This window comes from Bos mutus, chromosome 18 (genome assembly GCF_027580195.1).
Source record: "Bos mutus isolate GX-2022 chromosome 18, NWIPB_WYAK_1.1, whole genome shotgun sequence".
NCBI lineage: Eukaryota > Metazoa > Chordata > Mammalia > Artiodactyla > Bovidae > Bos > Bos mutus.
The window spans coordinates 7,448,583-7,471,255 of record NC_091634.1 but is presented as its reverse complement, the minus strand read 5'-3'; the positions used below and the strand labels follow the sequence as shown (position 1 = coordinate 7,471,255).

The following is a 22,673-nucleotide window of genomic DNA, read 5'->3' as shown; positions in this document are numbered from 1 at the left end:
CCGACGCTAGAGTGTGCATTCAGCGGTTTTCAGAAATGCATTTTAATAGGTACAGTACCGTGGTGGAGAGCTAAAGGGAAAAGAAGGGAGGGGTGGGGAGCAGAAATCTTCACATATCGCGATTCTTGGTGAAAAACCACGCAATTAAGGTCGGTGGCCGCAGATGTTATGTAAAAATACACTTTTGAAGGGAAAGGACTCTGAAGAGGGCGGCAGATAGGGATGAAGGGAGAGCTTGACTCTGTCCGGATACTTCCCTGTTTGAATATAGGTTTCCTTTCCAACTAGAAGATATACGTGTATTCTTGGTAACTTTTTAAAGAGATAAACACACAAGAGTTCACCATGCCTCCTTCCAGCCCTTTTCATCAGGGACGCCTGAAATTGTTCAGTTCCTGGTGGGCTGCCGTCTCTGGGGTCGCATAGAGTCGGACACGACTGAATCGACTTAGCAGCAGCAGCAGCAGCCAGTTCATCAATGAGCTTCAGTGAGCAGCCTCTAGGCAGGATTCCCTGGTTACGCCCCTTCAAGATTGTCGCCCCAGTTTCATGACCCCCAGAGGCAGACAGTCGATTACAGTCCCTGCTGAGTGCGTGCGTGCTCAGTTGCTTCATTTGTGTCCGACTGTGTCCATGGGATTTTCCTGGCAAGAATACTGGAGTGGGTTGCCATGCTCTCCTCCTTCTCGACTCAGCAGGGATCGAACCCGCTTCTCCTGCATTGCAGGCGGATTATTTACCCACTCAGCAACTTGGGAAGCCCTACAGCCCCTCAGGATCTCTCTAATCGCTAGCAATTCAAACCTGTTTCAGTGTTCCCTATATCGTGCCCCGAGGTCACCGTGCGCACCCCCTCCCCAAATCTTCCGTGGTCAAAGTTCCCCCATCTCCTGCACCCAGGTTACAGTGACACCAAACTGTTGTTCCTGTTGTATCCTCAAACTCCGCTCCTTAGGTCACTGTGTCTGCGTAATTCGACCCTGAGACATTTTGTTCCCAATTTCTGGTTCCCCAGTACGAAAAGCCACAGGCCCGGGCAGTCAGATTCTGAGTCCTTCCCCGCAGGACGTCTCCTTGTTTTTCTTCCCACCTGCCCAGTCCTCCTCCCCTACCACCTAGGCTGGAGCCGCAAGGGTGCGGCGCCCAGGCGGCTCCCCGCCTCCGCCGCGGCCAATCAGGGATTGCCGCACACACCCCCGCCTCGGCCAATCCCGCAGCAGCGATGCAGCCCCACCTCCGCACCCGGGGGACTTACCCCCGATGGGGCCCCTCGCCCCATCTGGAGGGGGCGGCCAGACTCCGCTCCCTCCCAGCCAGGGAGTCCACACCGCCTAGTTCCCTCCTCCTCAAACCCTGGAGTCCAGATCCCAGCCCTTTCTCCCTCTGACCCGGGAATGTCAACCGCCTAGCTTTCTCTTCCCTCATTATTTTTGGTGCTGGGCAGCCTCCTACTCCGCTGCAAGCGAAGTCAAAGCTCCTTTCCCCTAAGGGCCAAGAATAAAGTGGAGGCCTGTTTGCTTAACCCCCTCCATTATCTCCTAATTAGAGCTTAATTGACTCTCCCTTGCGGGCCTTTTTAATTAGCTCGCCGGTGAAGCCAACCTGCAATACTTTTCCCAGGAGCCCTGGGCTGCAGTCTCCTGCCGCAAGGCCTGCCGGGAGTTGTAGTCCCTCGGGTCTAAGCCACGCGTGGGAATGCGTGGGAGCTGGGTGGGGCGGGGTCGGGGGACCCGGTCCTGGCATGGTAGGACTCATAAAGGGTCGGAAATAAATGCAGTGATGCCCTCCTCCTCCTGGTTGCAAAGTGCTTTTATGGGAAACTGTGGGGTGGTTTGGCACATTGGTGAGTGGTCTGAATGTCTACAGTCGGGGCTGGGGTGGGTGGAGTGCTGCACCTCAGAGGCAGAGGGTGGAAACTGGAATTTGGGAGACAGAGTTTGGGGTGGGAGGACCCTCATCAAGGAGGCCCAGGTGGAAATGTGGGAGATCAGGAAGGGGTGGTGGGGGCCTCCGCCGGGGCGGCCTGGCCTGCCTTGCGCCCATACCCCAGCTCCGCACCCCCGGTCACGAGCAGCTCAGTCCCCGTGCAGAAGGTGGCTTCGGAGGCCAAGAACACAGCAGCAGCCGCCACCTCAGCTGGCTGGCCCATGCGGCCCAGGGGCTGGGGAGAGACAAGGGGGAAAGGAGAGTCACGAGGAGCCCCCACCTGACCTCCACGCCCACACCACCTCGACCCGGGCCCCACTCCTACCTGGGCCAGAGTGCCCTCTCGGATTGTAGCAGTGGGGTCAGGTGTTGAGGCCGCCAGCTCTTCCCACAGAGGGGTCCAGATGTTTCCAGGGGAGATGCTGGGGTGGGGGAGCAGAGGAGGTCAGGGAAGTCCAATGCACACACTGCCCCTTGGACTCACTCCCTCAAGAGGCTCTCAACCCACGTGAAGCTGCTCACCAGTTGACACGGACGCCATACTGACTCTCATCCAGGGCCAAGGCTTTGGTCATTGCTGTCACTGCCCCCTGCAGAAGACAGGGCATGGAGAAAGTTCAGAGGAAATGAGGTTCCTTCCGCTGTCTCCTCCCATCCCTGAAGGAGGGCATGGCAACCCACTCCAGTATTCTTGCTTGGAGGATCCCATGGACAGAGGAGCCTGGCGGGCTATTGTCTATGGGGTCCCAAAGAGTCAGACACGACTGAGCAAATGACCTGGCACACATGCACCCAACCAGGGGGCGTCAAGCAGGGGCATCGGAAGAGGGAAGTCACACTCTCTCTGCAGGTTGCCTCCGGCTGCACCAGGCTCTGTTTCCTGGAAGGCCAGGTGGCCGTGCCTCAGGCCATACCTCAGGGCTGAGACACCTGGAGGAAGGGGCAGGGTATCTCGGCGGTGTACCTTGGTGGCCACGTAGGGAACCGCTTGGGACTGGCCAATCGCCCCAACCAGGCTGGAGATGTTGATGACATTTCCCCGGCTCTTGCGCAGGTGAGGGAGGGCGAGCTGGGGAGACAGAGAGCGGAGTAAGCCGCCCAAGCCCCTGGATCTCCCCCCAGCCCCGTTGAAATGCCTCCTGGCCGTCTCCCTGATGTGCTCACGAGCGGATCTGGGTGCCTTGTACAGACAGCAGCCAGGGCTCCAGGGCACCTTCTGTGGTTTTCCCCGTGGTCTCTGAGTAGCAGCCCTTGAGGAGTCTGTCTTTATCTGAAAGGAATTTTTCTTTCTTTTTCTTTTTTTGGCTGCACTGTGCCGTCGTTGCTGCAGGCAGGCTTTCTCTAGCTGAGGAGAGTGGGGGCTACTCTCTCTTCTCTACAGGGCTTCTCTTGTGGTGCACGGGCTTAGTTGCCCCGAGGCATGTGGGATCTTCCTGGACCAGGGTTCAGATGTGTGTTTCCTGCATTGGTAAGCAGGTTCTAAACCACTGGACTACCAGGGAAGTCCTGGGAAGGATCCTTCTGTCTCTTGGCCTGCCTGCCTCTCTCTCTCTCTCTCTGCCTCTGTCTGTCTCTGCCTCCCCCTTCTGTGTCCCTGACCCCATCTCTCAGGGTCCCTGTGCCTCTCTCTCTAGCTCTTTGTATATTACTCAAACTCCTGTTCATTACAAGATAGGAAAATGAAAGATAGACCAAGATGGCTGCATATGTTACAAAAAAAGAAAAAAAGGGAGGAATCCCTTTTATACATGAAGGGGAAGATAAGTTTCTCTGAGTTTCAGGGAAAACTCTGGTCCAAACGTGACATGGCAGACCTTCATGAAATGAACTCCCTACTCTGCCAACCCTGCAACCCCCTGGCCACCCGGAGGTCCCTAAACTAACTCTCAACTCTCTCTCCCTTTCCTTTTCTCTTCACTCCAGTCTGTCTCTGCTCCTCAGTCTCGAATGACCTTGAGTAAATTCCAATTCTATCCCTCCCCTTGCTTGCTTTGGGCAAGGCCCCTTCCTATCGCTAAAGATTGATTAATGGGTACAAGGTGGCTCCCACCAAGGGATACTCAGAATGGGAAGCTAATCTATTCCCTCTCTGTATCACCCCACCAGCTCTTGCAGACCTCCACTCCCTCACAAAACAGCCTCTGCCCCATCCTCAGTGCTGTATCTTCAGATATTCCCCCAAGTGTTCCAACCTTAGGGCCTTTGCACTTGCTATTCTCGCTGCCTGGAATGTTTTTCCTGATATAGCATGTGACTTACTCCTAGGGTGACCAACTCTCCCCAGTTTGTCCAGGAGTGAAGGGTTTCTGAGGACACAGGACATTCAGTTCAGGGCTGAAAGGGGATAGTCCTATCCCCTCAGCAACTTTAGTGCAAATGTTACCTCCTCAGTGAGGTTTCCCTGACCATTCTATTTAAAACATATATTTTTTTTAAAGGATGGCTAGGTGTCCAGCTCTGTAAGAATCTGGCTTATTAATCCCAAGTGGCCATCCACACATACATTCAACATGCTGTTACTTTCTTTTTTGGCAGCACCTCAGATCTTAGTTCCCTGACCAGGGATTGAACCCACACCCCTACGGAGGAAGCACGGAGTCTTAACCACTGCACCACCAGGGAAGTCCCTACCATTCTATTTAAAACTGCAACCTGCCTATCCCTGGGTCCCCAGCCATTTAACTCCCTCCTCTCCCCGACCCTGGCAAGGTGAGGTCCGTGGGAGCTGAGCCAGGCTTATTCGCCACCTCATCTCAGCACTGGGCACACAGCTAGTGTTCAATAAATATTTGTCCCGTACTCCTGTGGCCCCTCTCCAACCCTCACACACACTCCTCCCCAATCCCTCCCCACATGCTGGCTCCTCCCCCACCCCTCCTGCCAAGGTCACCTATGCCTGTGTGTGGCTACATCAAGGACCTGCTAGTCTCTTATCAGCCTGACCTCTGCGCCTCCCTCCCTTGGACAACCCGACCTAAGAGAGCCTGGCTCACTCAGCAGACACACTGTAGCCTCACCCTGGCCTGACTCCATTTCCCCTAAATGTTGGGGTTCCTGGGTCCGCTTCTTGCCTTCCCTGCTCTGCCATGGGAGGCCCACGTTCCTGGGTTTCCATGGGCACCTCCTAAGTCTCCCTCGGAGCCCCCTTGTGGAGCTGGATCTGCCACCTGCGGGCATTTCCATCTCTGTGTCTCAAGGGCAAAACTTAAGCGTTGGGTCCTCCCAAACCTGCCCCCATCCCTGGCCCCCAGTCTCTGACGTGGGGTCCACTCCCACTCAGCCTCTCAAATCAGAGTCTCAGGAGATGTGTGGGGGGGGCTTCAGGAGACTCCCCCTTGGGTCCTCAACTGACCCATCACCAAGGTGCTCTTAAATCTCTACAATTCCCTAGCTCACTAATTCATTCAACCAACATATCATGAGGACCTACTGTGTGCCAGGTAACGGGGTAAAAGCTGGGGATACTGCAGGAAACAAGCCTGGGAGAGATTTCTGCCCTCATGGAGCTCAAGTTGCATGGGGAGGCAGCCAGAAGCAAATGCAAGTGCACTGTGGAATGTTCTAGAGTGTGTTTGGGCTTCCCAGGTGGCTCAGTGGTAAAGAATCTGCCTGCCAAAGCAGAAGACTTGGGTTTGATCCCTGGGTTCGGAAGATCCCCTGGAGAAGGAAATGGCAACCCACTCCAGTATTCTTGCCTGGGAAATCCCATGGACAGAGGAGCCTGGTGGGCTACAGTCCATGGGGTTGCAAAGAGTTGGACACAATTTAGCGACTAAACAACAAATAAAGAGTGTGACTGGGGACACGGAACCAGAAGGAGAGCAGGATAAGGGAGAATGGGAGTGTTGGGCTGGGTGCAGTTTCAAACAGGGTGCCCGAGTGAAGGCTTTGGGAAAGTGCGTGTATGCTCAGTCATTTCAGTCGTGTCCAACTCTTTGAGACCCCATGGACTGTAAGCCTTCAGTGGCCTCTGTCCATGGGATTCTCCAGGCAAGAATCCTGGAGTGGGTTGCCATTCCCTTCTCCAGGGCATCTTCCTGACTCAGGGATTGAACCTGTGCCCCCTGCAGTGGAAGCACGGAGTTCTAATCACTGGATGGCCAGGGAAATCCCAGATTTGAGCATTTTGAGTCCAGGCGTGAGCTGTGGGCATCTCTTAGAGAAAACCATGCCAGGCAGCAGGAACACGGAGTGCAGAGGCCCTGAGGCAAGACCAGGTGGGGTGTGTTTGGCAACAAGAAGGGCATTGTGGAGGGAAGTGACATCAGAGGAGCGATAGGGGTCAGATTGCGTGAGGCCTTGAAATGCAAGTGCGCAAATGCAACCGCCTCCTGATGTCAGTTCCTACCCCACTCTGCCCGCTGATTTCTTCCTCATACAAGAGCTAGAGTGGTCTGTTAGTAGTAACGATCTTAGTATTCATGGGCTAACATCATCTTCCCGGCTGGCACTAGTAGTAAACAACTTGCCTGCCAATGCAGGAGTTGCAAGAGACACGGATTTGATCCCTGGGTCGGGAAGATCCCCTGGAGGAGGGGCCTGGCAACCCACTCCAGTATTCTTGCCTGGAGAGTCCCATGGACAGAGGAGCCTGCTGGGCTACAGTCCATAGGGTCACAAAGAGTTGGACAGGACTGAAGCGATGTAGCATGCACATCACCTTCTTGCTCAAATGCTTTCGATGCCTCCCTGCTGCTCTTGAGGTGAAGACCAGATGCCTCAGGGATTTCCCTGGCGGTTCAGTGGTTAAGTCTCCACGCTTCCAAATGCAGGAGGCGCAGGTTCTATCCCTGGTCAAGAAACTAAGATCCCACGTGCCACTCAGCATGGCTGAAAAATTAAAAAAAAAAAAAAAAAGACCAGATGCCCCAATAGGGCCCTCCAGGCCCCGTGTATGTGCCCCTCAACCCCTTCGTGCACCAACCCCTTCCCTCAGCCTTGGGTCCTCAACAGGCCAAGGCACTCTTGAATCTCTACGATTCCCTTGCTCATTAATTCATTCAACCAACATTTCATGAGGACCTACTATGTACCAGGTAACAGGGTAAAAGCTGGGGACACTGCAGGAAACAAGACTGGGAGAAACTTCTGCCCTCATGGAGCTCAAGTTGCATGGGGAGGCAGCCAGAAGCAAATGCAAGTGCACTGTGGAATGTTCTAGAGTGTGTTTGGGCTCCTAATTCTCTCTCAGGGCCAGGCCTCTGCACAGCCTATTCCCTTCCAGGAATGTCTGCACCTCTGTGTACCTCCATGAAGGACCCACCGGACTCTTAACGGCCTGACTGCCTCCCCTTCAGACACCAATCTCTCCCACCTCTCCCCGAGTTAACATCTCTCATCTTTCATTTTCTCCAGGAAGCCTACCATGACTTCCAGAACACACTCACTCATATAAACTCGTCTCTTGTTTATTTGGTAACACTTGGCTGCCCTGTGACTATAAACTCCACAAAGGCAAAGACCACGTGGTTCACCCCGCAGCACCTACAAATGCTTGCTCAGTCTTTGATGAGTAAATAGATAAGTGAACGGATGGGTCTCTAAGAACCAATCCGGCTCTGAGCGCTTACGATGGACACTCCAGTGCTCAAATGCCTTCCGTGAACACCCTCCTGACAAGATTCTCTTTCCTTAACTATATAAATATCCCAACCTCCTCTGGCGTTTTCTCTAACCTGGGGAATGGCTAACTTCGCATCAGAATTCACCAGGGAGGTCAAAGACCCAGAGATTCTGACTCAGGAGGCCTGGGCTGGGGTCCCAAGAATCAATATTTATAGAGCTTACAAGGAGGCGCTTCCCTGGTGGTCCAGTGGCTAAGACTCCAAGCTCCTAATGCAGGGGGCATGGGTTCGATCCCTGGTCAGGGAGCTAGATCCCTCGTGCCACAACTAAGACTCAGCACCGCCAAATAAACAGGTAAATATTTTTAAAAATAAATAAAGGGCTTGCAAGGGATGCTGGTGGTGATCCTGATGGTGGTGATGAAGGTAGTGATGATGATGGTGGGAGTATGATGCCAATGATGTTGAAGATGGTCATGATAATGATGGTAAATGATGATGGTGGTGGTGATGGAAGTGATGGTGATTAAAATGATGGTGAAGGTGGCCATCATGGTGACGATGGCTATGATGAGGTTCATGATGATGATGATGGCAATGGCAGTCATGGTGGTTATGGTTATGATGACAGTGGTGGCAAGGGCAGCAACTTACGCATGTTGACAAATTTCTTTGCAATAGGCACTGGGATAGAGGCAAGAACAAGCAGACAAAAGTCTCTGCCCTCTGAAAAACCAGAGGCAACAGGCAGACTTTGGAGCTTGGTGTGAACAAATCAACTGTTATTAATAATAAGACATTTGGGAACAACTAGGTGAAAATCCCATGGACGGAGGAGCCTGGTGGGCTGCAGTCCATGGGGTCGCGAAGAGTCAGACATGACTGAGGGACTTCACTTTCACTTTTCACTTTCATGCATTGGAGAAGGAAATGGCAACCCACTCCAGTCTTCTTGCCTGGAGAATCCCAGGGACGGGGGAGCCTGGTGGGCTGCCATCTATGGGGTCACACAGAGTCGGACATGACTGAAATGACTTAGCAGCAGCAGGTGACTTTAAATAGGGCTTGGGCATTAAATGGTATTAAGAAATACTGTTCATTTTCTTAGGAGATCTAATAGTAATTTGGTCATGTAAAAAAATCTTAATTTTAATTTTTAACATGAAGTCAAATTTTTCATTGTTATTCTTTTTTTTTTCTGCCACCCCAAGCCACTTGTGGGAGTTTTAGTTCCCTGACCAGGGACTGAACCTGGGCTCTTGTCAGTGAAAGCACTGAGTCCTAACCACTGCACCACCAGGGAATTCCCTAAATGTATTTTTAAATTAAAACAGTATTTGGCTGTCCTTTGCCTCTTGGGAGTGGAGGGTAACTCTTGGGTTCATGTTTCTCCATGACTCCCAGAGTGTCCGCAGGGAGTGGCCCCCACTTGCCCTGGTGATGCCCTTCATTGGCTCCCTGACAACTACTCCCCAGGCTGAAGACAGCGATTCACAGGATGGCTTTCCATCCACCCTGCCCTTCAATCCCCACCTAGGCTCTGCTTATGGGGGAACCCCAGCTAACATAGGTGTGGCCACGAAACTGTGATGACAAGAATTCTAAAAATCTGAATAAGAAAGTTTCAAGATTAGCTAAGACCATGGTATCAATGTTAGTCTTACTGTGATTTCATAGAAGAATGTTCTTTTGATTTTAGGAAATACCCTCCAAAGCACTATGGGTAAAGAGACATCATACATATACATGCAGGCTCAGTTATGTCTTTGCAACCCCATGGACTGTAGCTCGCCAGGCTCTTCTGTCCATGGAATTCTCCAGGCAAGACTACTGGAGTGAGATACCATTTCCTTCAGGGAATCTTCCCAACCCAGAGATCGAACCCGAGTCTCTTGTAGCTCCTGCATTGGCAAGTGCGTTCTTTAACACTTGCCCCACATGGGAAGCCCTCAAAATAGATTGCAACTTATTCCTAAATACAGAGATAGAAGGATATAGCAAATATGATTTTTTTTTTTAAAGTGTTAACAACGGGGAGTCTGGATATACAGGAATTCTCTGTACTATCCGGGAAATATTCTGTAAGTCTTAAGTTATGTCAAAATAAAAATAAATAAATGTTCTAATCCATTGGTAGTATTCATGAAGTTCTTACTAATGAAATTATATGATGTCCGGGTACGGGATGGTAGAAGGCAATGGATACAACAAGCTTAACAAAATGTTTCTAATATAATTGGACTTCCTTGAAGATTAGTGGTTAAGACTTCTTGGTTAGGAAGTTTCACATGTCACACGATGTGGCCAAAAATAAATAAAATACATTTGCCTTGGAAAATATTTATAATTGCTAAAGGCAAATGGAGATGGAGAATTTCTCGGGTTAAAATCTACCTGGGTGGTTTCTGCCCCAGGGCCTTTGCTACTCTTTGGGCAGCAAAACGTCCTACTTCTCTACTTCCTTCACTTCCATTCAAAGTTCAGCTCAAGCCTTAACCTTTCCCTTCTACTCCTCCCAGGCTTCATTTGCCCAATATGTATATCAGAGACTACAGACTGAGTAGCCACAAGAAACAGAAATGGAGCAAGGTTCACAATAACAGTGATACCTTGCAGAGAGTAAACTGGGTGCCAGGCATGTTCTAAGGGCTTTGTGGGTATTTAATCATATTCAATTCTCAGGACAACCATGTGAATTAGCTAATGCTATTAAGCTTCAGCAATATGTGAACCGTGAACTTCCAGATGTTCAAGCTGGTTTTAGAAAATGCAGAGGAACCAGAGATCAAATTGCCAACATCTGCTGGATCATTGAACAAGCAAGAAAGTTCCAGAAAAACATCTATTTCTGCTTTATTGACTATGCCAAAGCCTTTGACTGTGTGGATCACAATAAACTGTGGAAAATTCTGAGATGGGAATACCAGACCACCTGACCTGCCTCTTGAGAAACCTGTATGCAGGTCAGGAAGCAACAGTTAGAACTGGACATGGAACAACAGACTGGTTCCAAATAGGAAAAGGAGTACGTCAAGGCTGTATATTGTCACCCTGCTCATTTAACTTCTATGCAGAGTACATCAAGAGAAACGCTGGGCTGGAAGAAGCACAAGCTGGAGTCAAGATTGCCAGGAGAAATATCAAGAACCTCAGATATGCAGATGACACCACCCTTATGGCAGAAAGTGAAGAGGAACTAAAAAGCCTCTTGATGAAAGTGAAAGAGGAGAGTGAAAAGTTGGCTTAAAGCTCAACATTCAGAAAATGAAGATCATGGCATCTGGTCCCATCACTTCATGGGAAATAGATGGGGAAACAGTGAAAACATGTCAGACTTTCTTTTTTTGGGCTCCAAAATCACTGCAGATGGTGACTACAGTCATGAAATTAAAAGATGCTTACTCCTTGGAAGGAAAGTTATGACCAACCTAGATAGCATATTCAAAAGTAGAGACATTACTTTGCCAACAAAGGTCCGTCTAGTCAAGGCTATGGTATTTCCAGTAGTCATGTATGGATGTGAGAGTTGGACTGTGAAGAAAGCTGAGCACTGAAGAACTGATGCTTTCGAACTGTGGTGTTGGAGACTCTTGAGAGTCCCTTGGACTGCAAGGAGATCCAACCAGTCCATTCTGAAGGAGATCAGCCCTGGGATTTCTTTGGAAGGAATGATGCTAAAGCTGAAACTCCAGAACTTTGGCCACCTCATGCGAAGAGTTGACTCATTGGAAAAGACTCTGATGCTGGGAGGGATTGGGGGTAGGAGGAGACAGGGACGACAGAGGATGAGATGGCTGGATGGCATCACTGACTCAATGGACGTGAATTTGAGTGAACTCTGGGAGTTGGTGATGGACAGGGAGGCCTGGCGTGCTGTGATTCATGGGGTCACAAAAAGTCGGACACAACTGAGCGACTGAACTGAACTGATTCAGCTTCCTACTACAGATGAGAAAACCTAGATGCAGAGAGACTGAGTAACTTACCCAATGTTATAAGCAAGAAGTGACAGAGAACCCAGGCAGGCAGATGCCAGATCTAGACCCTCAGCGGTCTCTGCACCAGCCGTTCACAGGTAAGAGTCACAGGAAGGAGACCCAGGAGGGAGAGCTTGGGACTGGGAGAGTCAGGCCACGTCTGGCAGACTGTCTCCCTCCCTGTGGGTCCAGCTGTCAAATTTCCAGGAGAAACCAGAAAACCGGTTGTTTATGAGAAATTTCTCTCTCTCCCTTTTAAAAATGCTGATAGCTAATGAGGGAGGGAGAGAAAGAAAAAAAATATATAGGGCTTCCCTGGTGGGGCTCAGTAGTAAAGAATCCACCTGCCAATGCAGAAGACACAGGTTCAATCCCTGGTCCGGGAAGATCCCCCATATTGTGCAGCAATTAAGCCTTCATGCTGCAAATACTGAAGCAGGAGAAACCTAGAGCCCGTGCTCAGCACCAGGAGAAGCCACTGCAGTGAGAGGCCCCGCTCACAACAACTACAGAGCAGTCCCCACTCTCCACCACTAGACAAAAGCCTGAGCACAGCCAAAAAATTTTTAATTAAATTAAAATATATATATATATATGTGCACACACATATCCTTTATGGGCTGTGATTTATGACTGTCTTACTGTACAGAGGTGCTAATCTTCCTCTTATTATTATTATTATGCCACGCCCCACAGCTTTCAGAGTCTTAGTTCTCAGACTGAGGATTAACCCCACACCCTCGACAATGAAATCACAGAGTCCTAACCACTGGACTGTCAGGGAATTCTGGCTGTGCTTAGTCACTCAGTCATGTCCGACTCTGTGACCCCATGGACTGTAGCCTGACAGGCTCCTCTGTCCATGGGGATTCTTCAGGCAAGAATACTGGAGTGGGTTGCCATGCCCTCCTTCTGGGAATCTTTCCAACCCAGGGATCGAACCCAGGTCTCCTGCGTTGCAGGTAGACTCTTTACTGGTCTGAACCACCAGGGAAGCCCATGCATACTGGAGCGGGTAGCCTATCCCTTCTCCAGGGGATCTTCCCGACCCAGGAATCAAACCAGTGTCTCCTGCATTTCAGGCAGATTCTTCACCAGCTGAGCTAGGCACCAGTCTTAGAAGCTGAACAGAAACTGGGGACAGGAGCCAAGGCTGACTGGTTGAGCAACAAATTATCCAGTTTCCCTGGGGACATTTCACCTGGATCTCCGACAAGATCTGGGGAGCACTTGAGCATCCCCACACAGGTGACCCCTGGCCCACAGAGTGGGCCTCTGCCCTCTGATTATATTGTGGTTTTTTTAATATTTACTTATTTGGCTATGCCGGGTCTTAGTTGCATCACACGGGATATTTTTCAGTTGGGGCCTGTGGGATCTAGTTCCCTGACAAAGGATGGAATGTGAGCCACCTATATTGGAGGTGTGGAGTCAGCCCCTGGACCCCCAGAGAAGTTCCAGTTTATAGGGTTTTTTTTTTTTTTTTCTGAGCTCCTTTAGCCTTGGGCTAGCGGGCTCCAAACTGATGTCTTCAAGCCTCAACCCCTGCTCTAGATGCAGGGCTCCCACGTGGGAATCCGGTTAGCATCTCTCATTCAACAGTCCCCCAGGCCATGTACTTCTCCCCCGGCCTTCCCAGGGCAGTGGATGGCCACACACTTCTGCCAGTTGCTGGGGATGGGGGTGAGGGAAACAAACAAATCAGAAACAAACTCCACCGCCCCTTTCTTTGGCAAATCTGCCCCCACATCTAGTCTACTATAAGGAAATCTTTACAATCCACCATGACAATGCATACAGAATCGGACCGTTTCTCACCAAATCCACCAGACTGGTGGCCTCCGACATCACCTACTCCAGCCTGGACCACCCCATCAGCACCTGTTTACTGGCTTTGCGGCCTCTGCCCTCGTGCCCCACTCTGTTCCCCACGCGGCTGCCAGATGGCACAATATCCCACTTACAGCAGTTCGAGTTCCTCTGCTCTGAATACTCTATGGCTCCTGGCTCAGTTCAGTTCAGTCACTCAGTCGTGTCTGACTCTTTGCCACCCCATGGACTGCAGCATGCCACGCTTCCCTGTCCATCACCAACTCCTGGAGCTTGCTCAAGCTCCTTTCCATCGAGTCGGTGATGTCATCCAACCATCTCATCCTCTGTCATCCCCTTCTCCTCCTGCCTTCAATCTTTCCCAGCATCAGGGTCTTTTCCAGTGAGTCAGTTCTTCGCATCAGGTGGCCATCAGGTACTGGAGCTTCAGCTTCAGCATCAGTCCTTCCGGTGAGTATTCAGGATTGATTTCCTTTAGGACTGACTGGTTTGATCTCCTTGCAGTCCAAGGGACTCTCAAGAGTCTTCTCCAACACCACAGTTCAAAAGCATCAATTCTCTGGTGCTCAGCTTTCTTTATGGTCCACCTCTCACATCCATACATGACTACTGGAAAAACCATAGCTTTCACTGTATGGACCTTTGTCAGCAAAGCAATGTCTCTGCTTTTTAATATGCTGTCTAGGTTGGTCACAGCTTTTCTTCCAAGGAACAAGCGTCTTTTAATTTCATGGCTGCAGTCACCATCTGCAATGATTTTGGAGCCCAAGAAAATAAATGGCTCCTGGCTCAGTCAGCGTCAAAGCCAAGTCCTCTCTGGGGTTTCCCAAGCCCCAGCACGATCTGCCGTCAGCTTATGTCCTCTCCCTGCTTCGCCTGTGTTGTCAAGCTCCCTTCTCACTGTAGATTTCCACCCCAGGGCCTTTGCACTGGCTGTTCCTCTGCTAGATTGCAATTGCTCACACACCTCCTTGGGGGCTTGCCTCAAATGTCACCTCTTAGAGAAGCCTTCTGACTACCTACCCTGTCTAAAAGAGCACACACATACACACACACAAACAGAAAACAAACAAAAACCTTATCTGGTAAAGATTATACTGAATTGTTTACAGGTGAAATATGATATCTGAGATTTACTTCCCTAGAGGTTCAGACGGTAAATAATCTGCCTGTAAGGCAAGAGATCTGGGTTCCGTCCTTGGGTTGGAAGATTCCCTGGAAAAGGAAATGGCAATCCACTCCAGTATTCTTGCCTGGAGAATTCTATAGACAAAGGAGCCAGGCAGGCTACAGTCCATAGGGTTGCAAAGAGTCAGACACAACTGAGCCATTAACACTTTCATTTTTCACTCCAGAAAAGATAAAAGAAAAAAGTGAGGAGTTGACAAGAAGCAAGAATGGTAGAATATTGATTGTTAGGACTGGGTGATGGGTATGCGGGTTCAGTACTATTAATACAATTCTCTGTGTTTTCATGCATGCGTGTAAAATGCCACAAGAAAAAGTTTTATAACATAGCATTTACACTTGCCCATCCTTCTTGATCCGCTTACCTCTCTTCACTTTTTGGCACAGCACTTATCACTCCCTGATGTTATATCATATTTCCTGGCTTACTGTCTGTCTCCCCCATGAGAATGTTGGCTCCCCAGGGTCACAGCTCTTTGTCTATTTTGTTCCCTGCTGCACGGCCAGTGCTTAGCATGTGTCTGGTGCTAAATAATTGTTTGTTGAATGAGTGAATACAGAAGTATTATGATGGGGAATTCTCTGGTGGTCCAGTGGTTAGGACTCCAAGTTTCCACTGCAGGGGACATGGGTTCAATCCCTGGTTGGGAAAATAAGATCCTGCAAGCTGCTAAGTAGCGCCCCCAAAATGTATTATAATAAAAAATAGAAGTAATCAACTAATTAAAATTTATTTTATTTACTAATGATGGGGCTCCCTTGGAAGTCCAGTGGTTCACCTTCCAATGCAGGGGGTGAGGGTTTGACCCCTGGTCAGAGAGCTAAGATCCCACATGCCTATCGGCCAAAAAACCAAAACATAAAGCAGAAGCAATACTGCACCAAATTCAATGAAGACTTTTTAAATGGTCTACATCAAAAAAAAACAAACAAACAAAAAAACAACACCTTACCAAAAAAGAGAGTAAACTATAATCTTAAAAAATACTTTGATGAAAACAAGCTGTTATCATAGAGAATGAACATATAGGTGTGAAAGTGAAAGTCGCTCAGTTGTGTCCGACTCTTTGCAACTGGGATTCTCCAGGCCAGAATACTGGAGTGGGTAGCCTTTCCCTTCTCCAGGGGATCTTCCCAACCCAGGAATCGAACCGTGGTCTCCTGAATTGCAGGTGGATTCTGTCCCAGCTGAGCTACCAGGGAAGCCCCATATATAGGTGTAGATGCCACATAAGCAAGGATGATTGGGAAGGGCCTTTCTGAAGATGTGGTATTTGAACTGAGACAGTAAATAGGAGGCGGTTATAGCAAGCTTCAGAGGAAAGGCATAGGGGTAGAGGGGGGATGCTCTTTCCTCCTAATAGCTATTCGTTGGATGGCAAAGCTGTATCTGTCTATTACTGACTCCTTGTCCCAACCCCTCCCTCCATATCCTTAACATCCCTCACCACACCATGCTGGAAGGTTCTGGAAGGTTGCTAAGAAGATGGGGCTATGTAGCCAACACAGGTAGCTTTGGCTGGATATAGGGATCTATGGGCATTTCTTTTCTACGAAGAACGGAGCCCTTCCGGAATAAGATCAAAGCAAGGCACACAAAACATTTGGCTCTTAGACAAAGTGGGTCTGAAAAGCTCATGGTCAGGAGGTCACCCAGGCCTGGTGGCGGGGACCCCAGCCTCACCTTGGTCAGGGTGTATGTCCCCAGCAGGTTCAGCTCCAGCAGCTGGCGAAAGCCCTGGGCGGAGGTCTCCTCGGGCCACTGTGGGGGTGGGTCTAAGGGTCGGGTGAGAGAGAGACGGACGAAAGGATGAGGGAACCGTGAAGACAGGAGAACAGGGAAGGGAAACAGGCATGCGGGGGCGGAAGGGGGTCGGGGGCGGAGAGCGTGGGGTGGGGAAGAGCATGGGGGGTGGCAGACGAGAGGGTCAGGCGTCCTGAAGAGGAAAGGAGGCTGCATAATGGTTACTAAAAAAATAAGCATCCAGCTGGGTTAAGAAGATGGAGTTTAGGATTTCCCTGGGGGGCCGATGGCTAAGAATCCACCTCCAGTGCAGAGTATATGGGTTCGATCCCTGGCCCAGGAAGATTCCACATGCCCCCGCGGGCAACTAAGCCCGCGTGCCGCAGCCACGAAGCCCAGGCTGCAACTGCTGAAACCCCTGTGCCTAGAGCCTGTGCTTCACAAGAGAAGCCATCTCCTCACCAGTTGCCAGCACCTCGACTAGAGAACAGTCTCCTGCTTTCCGAAACTAGAGAAAGCCCTCACGCAGCAACAAAGACACAGCACTGCCAACAAAAAATAATAAAAACAAATTTTAAGATGTGGTTTATATGTACAAATGGAGTATTACTCAGCCTTAAAAAAGGAAATTCTGCCATTTGCAGCAACCTAGAGAATATTATGCTTAGTGAAATAAGTCAGATGGAGAAAGACAAATGCCGTATGATATCACTTGTATGTGGAATCTAACAAATAATATAAATAAATGTATTAATATATGCAAAATGGAAACAGACTCAGATATCGAAAACAAACTTGTGGTTACCAAAGGGGTAAAGGAAGGAGGGAGGAAAATTTGGGGGTATACAAGATGAAAAAACAAAATCAGAAAACTAGGGGTATGCAAACTCCTACAGATACAAACTACCATGTATAAAATAGATAAGCAACAAGGATATACTCTATAGCACAGGGAATTGTAGCCATTATCTTGAAATAACCCAGGATGGAATATAGTCTGTAAAAACAGAGTCACTCTGCTGCAAACCTGAAGCGAACATAATACTGTAAATCAACTATACGTCAATTAAAACATTTAAAAGAAGCAGCAAGAGAGAGAAAAAAAAAAAAAAACCTTGAAAGCAGTCACAGGGCCAGAAAACCTGGGTTCAAACCTCAACCCTGCCATCTCTTAGCTATGTGACCTCAGGCAAGTCACTTTGCTTCTCTGCGCCTGTTTGCTCATTTGCAAAATGAGGGTAACACCTCATTCTCAGAAATTTCACAAGTCAATATTTGTGCCTGACACCCAGTACAATAAATGTGTTTAAGTCAATAGAACTGGGTAGATAGTAGACGGACAGGAAAATCAACATTCAGAAGAAAAGAGGCAGGAAAGATACGCACAAGAACAGGAAAATTAAAAAAAAAAAAACCTGGGAAAAATGGCCCCCAAACCTTCCAAAGGCTTTAGGAGTCAAAGTGGATGAAGAGGGTCTTCCTTGGTGGTCCAGGGACTAAAGATCCCACGCTCCCAATGCTAGGGCTCGGTCCCTGGTCAGGGAACTGGACCCCACGTGCGGCAGCTAAGACCTAGCACAGCCAAATAAATAAATATATTATAAAAGTGGATGAAAGGAAAGAGAGATGGGAAACAAGATGACGGACAATTAAGGAAATGTTGGGTATTCCTCCTGGAGACCCAGGGCTTATGGCTTTGTTTCTTTCAGAAAACAGTTCAGCTTCAGAGAATCTAGCCCAGATCTTATATCCAAAACCACCCCTGCCATTCTCTAAGCCCTCCATCAGCTTTATTTTTCTTCAAGGCCATTATCACTACGGGATATGTTAATATATACAACCAATTCTCATTCTTCGGGGCAATTATAGTCCACAAAGTCATAGAAAACACTGAAGTAGTGAATAGTGACCCCACTGCTTCTAAGGGGAAGCATGTATATATAATATTACATTATAACATATACATACTATGGACTGAATGCTTATGTCCTCCCCCAGATTTCATACATTCAACTCCTAACTTCAGGGCTTCCCTGGTGGCTTAGTGGTGAAGAATCCACTTGCCAATGCAGGAGACATGGGTTTGATCCCTGATCCAGGAGGATCCCACACGTAGCAGAGCAACTAAGCCCCACCACTGAGCCTGTGCTCTAGAGCCCGGGAGCCACAACTACTGAAGCCCACTCGCTCTAGAGCCCGTGCTCCACAACAAGAGAAGGCATCACAATGAGAACCTTGAGCACTGCACTTAGAAAGTAGCCCCCAGTCTCTGAAACTAGAGAAAAATCCGTGCATCAACAAAGACCCAGCACAGCCTATATATATATATATATATATATATATATATATATATATAAAACTGTTAGAAGAAAAAAACCCCTAACTTTCAATAAGATGGTATTTGGAGGCGGGGGTCTGTGGGAGTTAAGTCATGAGGATGGAGCCCTCTTGAATGGGATTAGTGCCCTCATAAAAGAGACCCCAGTGAGGTCCTTCGTTCTTCCCACCTTGAGTGGGGCCTCACCAGACACCAAATCTGCCTCTGACTTGATCTTGGACTTCCCAGCCTCCAGAAATAAATGTTCATTGTTTAAGTCACTGAGTCCATGGTATTTCTATTATAGCAGCATGAGCAGACCAAGACAGAACATATTGTGTTATGTGTATCGTGAACATCGTGCTCCTGCTCAGTCGCAACAGTCACGTCCATCTCTTTGGGATCCCATGGACTGTAGCCCACCGGCTCCTCTGCCCATGGGATTCTCCAGGCAAGAACACTGGAGTGGGTTGCCACGCCTTCCTCCAGGGGATCCTCCGGACCCAAGATGGAACCTGAATCTCTTGCGTCTCCTGCACTGCATTACCGCTGAGCCACAGGGGAAGCCCATATAGGCACATATGTACATGTGTACAATTATGTTTCTCTAACATAGATTATAATCTTAAATCCTAAAAATAACTCGGACTGGTGGATTTATTTATTTTGCAAATAAAGCAATGGAGACTCAGGAATGTAGCTGACTTGCCTGGGGCTGCCCCACTCCAGGTACCAGAGTTAGGATTCAAGCCTGTCCAACTAGCCCCAGGGGGGCTTACAAGACACTGCCCTCTTCTGTCTCCACCTCTGGGCATCTCTTTGTTTGAAAGCTGAACTCAGAGGGCAGAGCATCACCTTCTTTGACCTTAGCTGGGAACACGTGCTGCTGGTGACTCAAACTTTTGCCTCTCTGAACTTGTCCGCAAATACCCAGAAAGCACAGTGGGATTCTGAGGTTACAACCCGCACCTGCACCAAGTAGGTGAGTTCGCAAATACGGAATCTGTGAATAAATGAGTATTAACTATATCTGCCTTTTATTGTCTATTTCCTTACTTTACAATGTGAATCCCATGAGGACAGGAAGTGAAAGTCACTGAGTCGTGTCCGACTCTTTGCAACCCCATGGACTATACAGTCCATGGAATTCTCCAGGCTAGAATACTGGAGTGGGTACCCTTTCCCTTTTCCAGGGGAATCTTCCCAACACAGGTATCAAACCCAGGTCTCCTGCATTGCAGGCAGATTCTTTACCAACTGAGCTATGAAGACAGGAAAGCTTGGTGGATTTTGCTCACTGCTAAATCTCCAGTCCCTAGGACAGAAGGTGGAGTATAAGCTAAAGCTAAGCTAAGTCGCTTCAGTCGTGTCCGACTCTGTGCGACCCCATGACAGCAGCCCGCCAGGCTCCCCCGTCCGTGGAGTATAGTAGATTCTCAATAAATATCTGCCGAATGGATCAAGCACATGGAGAGAAAGGAGTCACTAGTATCTCTTTAAATCCTTACAACAAGAGGAGAGTGCAGCCCAGAGAGAGTAAGTCAATTGCTCAACGTTGCCCAGCCAAGAAGAAAGGCTTCTTTCTACCACGGTGTGTGATCCCAGTCCAATCAGTTCACCTCTCTGAGTCTCAGTGTAGCCATGTGAGGCCTTGTTATAAAGGGTAGTCATTAACTGGATGGCAATTTCTCTTAAAAGCCTCCACACCAAGCCCTATAACCCATGTGTGGAAAATACGTCTTCCAAGTCATGGAAAAAGAGAAGGGCCATCAGCCTTGCTTCCTAGATAAGAAACAGGCTACAAGATGGACGTTATTCATCCAAGACAGTTCCCATAATTATAAGGCTGAGCGGTTACACTGTTCAGTACAATGACTCTATAACGATGATGAGAATGGTCATTTTCATTTTAGAAATGTAGAAACGGATGCAGAAAGGACTAAGGGCACAGGCCTGGGAGCACACAGCAGGGGTAGAGCCAGGCTTGGGGTGAGAAGCCAGGAGGTGGGTTGACACCACTGGGGAAAGGCCCTCAGGCCTCACGACTCACGGTAGCCAGCGTTGTTGACTATGCAATCCAGGCGGCCAAAACGGCGGATGGTCTCAGAAACGAGGGTCTGGGGAGAGAGAGGTCTTGTGAGTGAGCGGTGCTGGCACCAGGTCTTATAGAGCCAGGGGTCCCAAAGGCGAGGTGGGGACAGGAGTCACAGTTGAGGGGCTGGAGCCCAGCAGGCTGGTGACATTTGCACTGCGGTCACTACCCTAGAGACCTGGGACTGGGGACAGATGTCGGAGATACTGACTAGACAGAAGGAATGGAAAGTGAGGAAAGAGAAAAGAATCTTGCAGAACGAGACCCCCTGTGAGGAATGTATTTATCCCAATCCACGTGACAGCTGTGACAGAGCCTTGAATGAGTGGGAGGTAAAAGCAAATCCTCCCAGGAAACAAAAGACCTGGTCAGTACAGTTAGGGAAAGCCTTGAAGTAATACTGAGCTGAACGGTACAATAAAGCCAGGAGAACGGGGAAAGGCAGAGGGAAACGGCATGTGCAAGAGCTTTCGGGGCGGCCAGGGGAGGGGGGGTCGTGGGGAGAGAGAACCAATTGGACATGGCGGGTAGTAGAGACAGAAAATACGCTCACCCTCACATCTTCCTCCCGAGTCACGTCACAGAGCAGAAAGACAGTGCCAGGAAGCTCTCGCTCCACCGCCCTGCCCCTGGCCTCTGCAGGAAGAGAAGGGCTGAGGGTCTGGACTTCAAAGTCTGAGGGAGGAGGGGGCTGGGGGGCCGGATCCTGGGTCTGAAGGAGGAGGGAGCCAGGGGTTTGGACTCCTGGGTCTACCAGAAGAGGGGTCTAGGGGCCTGGACTCCTCCTGGAGGGTTGGGGATGAGGACTGAGGGACCCTCACTCACCATCTTTGTCACAGATAACCACTTGTGCACCGCTTTCCACTGAGAATAGGAAAAGAAGAGGTTACCCCAGCGAAGATCTTGGCGAAGGCCTCTGCTGCCCTCTAGTGGCCACTTACAGTGGGTGGGGCCCGTCTCCCACTCTGCTCCCCTCGTGACCCCAAAGTCTCGTGATGACTCCCTAGGACAGAGGGCAGAAGTTTTGACAGATACTCTTCTGGGTTACTCTAGGTGCCTGCTGGGGCTCCTGAGCCTGCCTTCGTGGGTTCCAGAGTAAACCCGAAATCTGCAAGAGACATCGTCCCCCAAACCGCCTGTTTGCAGAGACAGCTGAGAACAGAGAAACGGCGTTTGGAAATCTGCGAAAATCTCAGGCCCTAGGCAACCACTGCCTACCTTTTCGTTCACTTTGCAAACCGGATCTTGTAAGATAAGAATCTAGACTCCAGTATGCTACTGCTAAGTCCCTTCAGTCGTGTCCGACTCTGTGTGACCCCAGAGACGGCAGCCCACCAGGCTCCCCCGTCCCTGGGATTCTCCAGGCAAGAACACTGGAGTGGGTTGCCATTTCCTTCTCCAAGACTCCAGTATAGGACCTACTTTTTCTCACACCCATTAGTTAGCCCTCGGGGGTCCCTCCTCTCCCAGATTCCCAATATTTAGAGCCAGCCAGACCCCATTCACCGAAAGCTCGAACGATCCCGGCTCCTATGCCGCGGCCGCCGCCGGTCACGATGACCACCTTCCCAGCATAGCGCGTTCCCATTGCCATTCCGCCAGACACCGCCTCTCCTCTGTCAGTCACTCCGGGCTTCTATCCACCTCCAAAGTCGGGTGAGGTAGTGGGTCGAATCGTAAATAAGGGCCGGATACTGGAAGCCCGGCCCTGAGGGTGGGGGTGGGGGGCGTTGCCAGGAAAGCCAGAAGCCTAGAAGCCTGGTCCCTCCCTCAGATCCAAGAGTCTGGATGCCCAGATCGTCTTCCCTCAAATTCAGGATTCCTGGCATCCGGCCGCCCTCTGCCCTCGGACCTAAAAGTCCAGGTCCCTCGTCTTCCTTCAGACGGAAGAATCCAGGTCCCCATCTCCCTCTTCCCTCAGACCCAGTACTCCGGACCCTGAGATTTCCTCCTTCCTCAGACCTACAAGTCCAAGGTCCCGGTCCCCTCCTCCTTTGCGACCCAGAAATCCACGACCCCAGCTCTACACCCACTC

General features: G+C 49.7%; 1 protein-coding gene across 1 annotated transcript; it reads right to left on the bottom strand.

Moving 5' to 3' along the window:
- Nucleotides 1-62: 62 nt before the first annotated feature.
- Nucleotides 63-22,584, bottom strand: HSD17B14 (hydroxysteroid 17-beta dehydrogenase 14). The gene is made up of 9 exons (XM_005895378.2): nt 22,145-22,584; nt 21,464-21,502; nt 21,192-21,274; nt 20,597-20,663; nt 16,170-16,261; nt 2,891-2,995; nt 2,449-2,516; nt 2,252-2,348; nt 63-2,161 (listed from the first exon to the last, which is right to left on the bottom strand). The coding sequence occupies exons 1-9, from the start codon at nt 22,230-22,232 to the stop codon at nt 1,988-1,990; spliced, it is 813 nt and encodes a 270-aa protein (XP_005895440.2). The 5' UTR covers nt 22,233-22,584; the 3' UTR covers nt 63-1,987.
- Between the last annotated feature and the right edge of the window lie 89 nt (nt 22,585-22,673).

Excerpts from the sequence above, each read along its gene's own strand:
- HSD17B14 (XM_005895378.2), bottom strand. The coding sequence starts at position 22,232 with ATGGCAATGGGAACGCGCTATGCTGGGAAGGTGGTCATCGTGACCGGC. Across the intron at positions 20,664-21,191 it reads CTCGGGAGGAAGATGTGAGG|ACCCTCGTTTCTGAGACCAT; the intron begins GTGAGCGTATTT and ends CTCTCTCCCCAG. Across the intron at positions 16,262-20,596 it reads AGTCAACAACGCTGGCTACC|ACCCACCCCCACAGTGGCCC; the intron begins GTGAGTCGTGAG and ends CCCGACCCTTAG.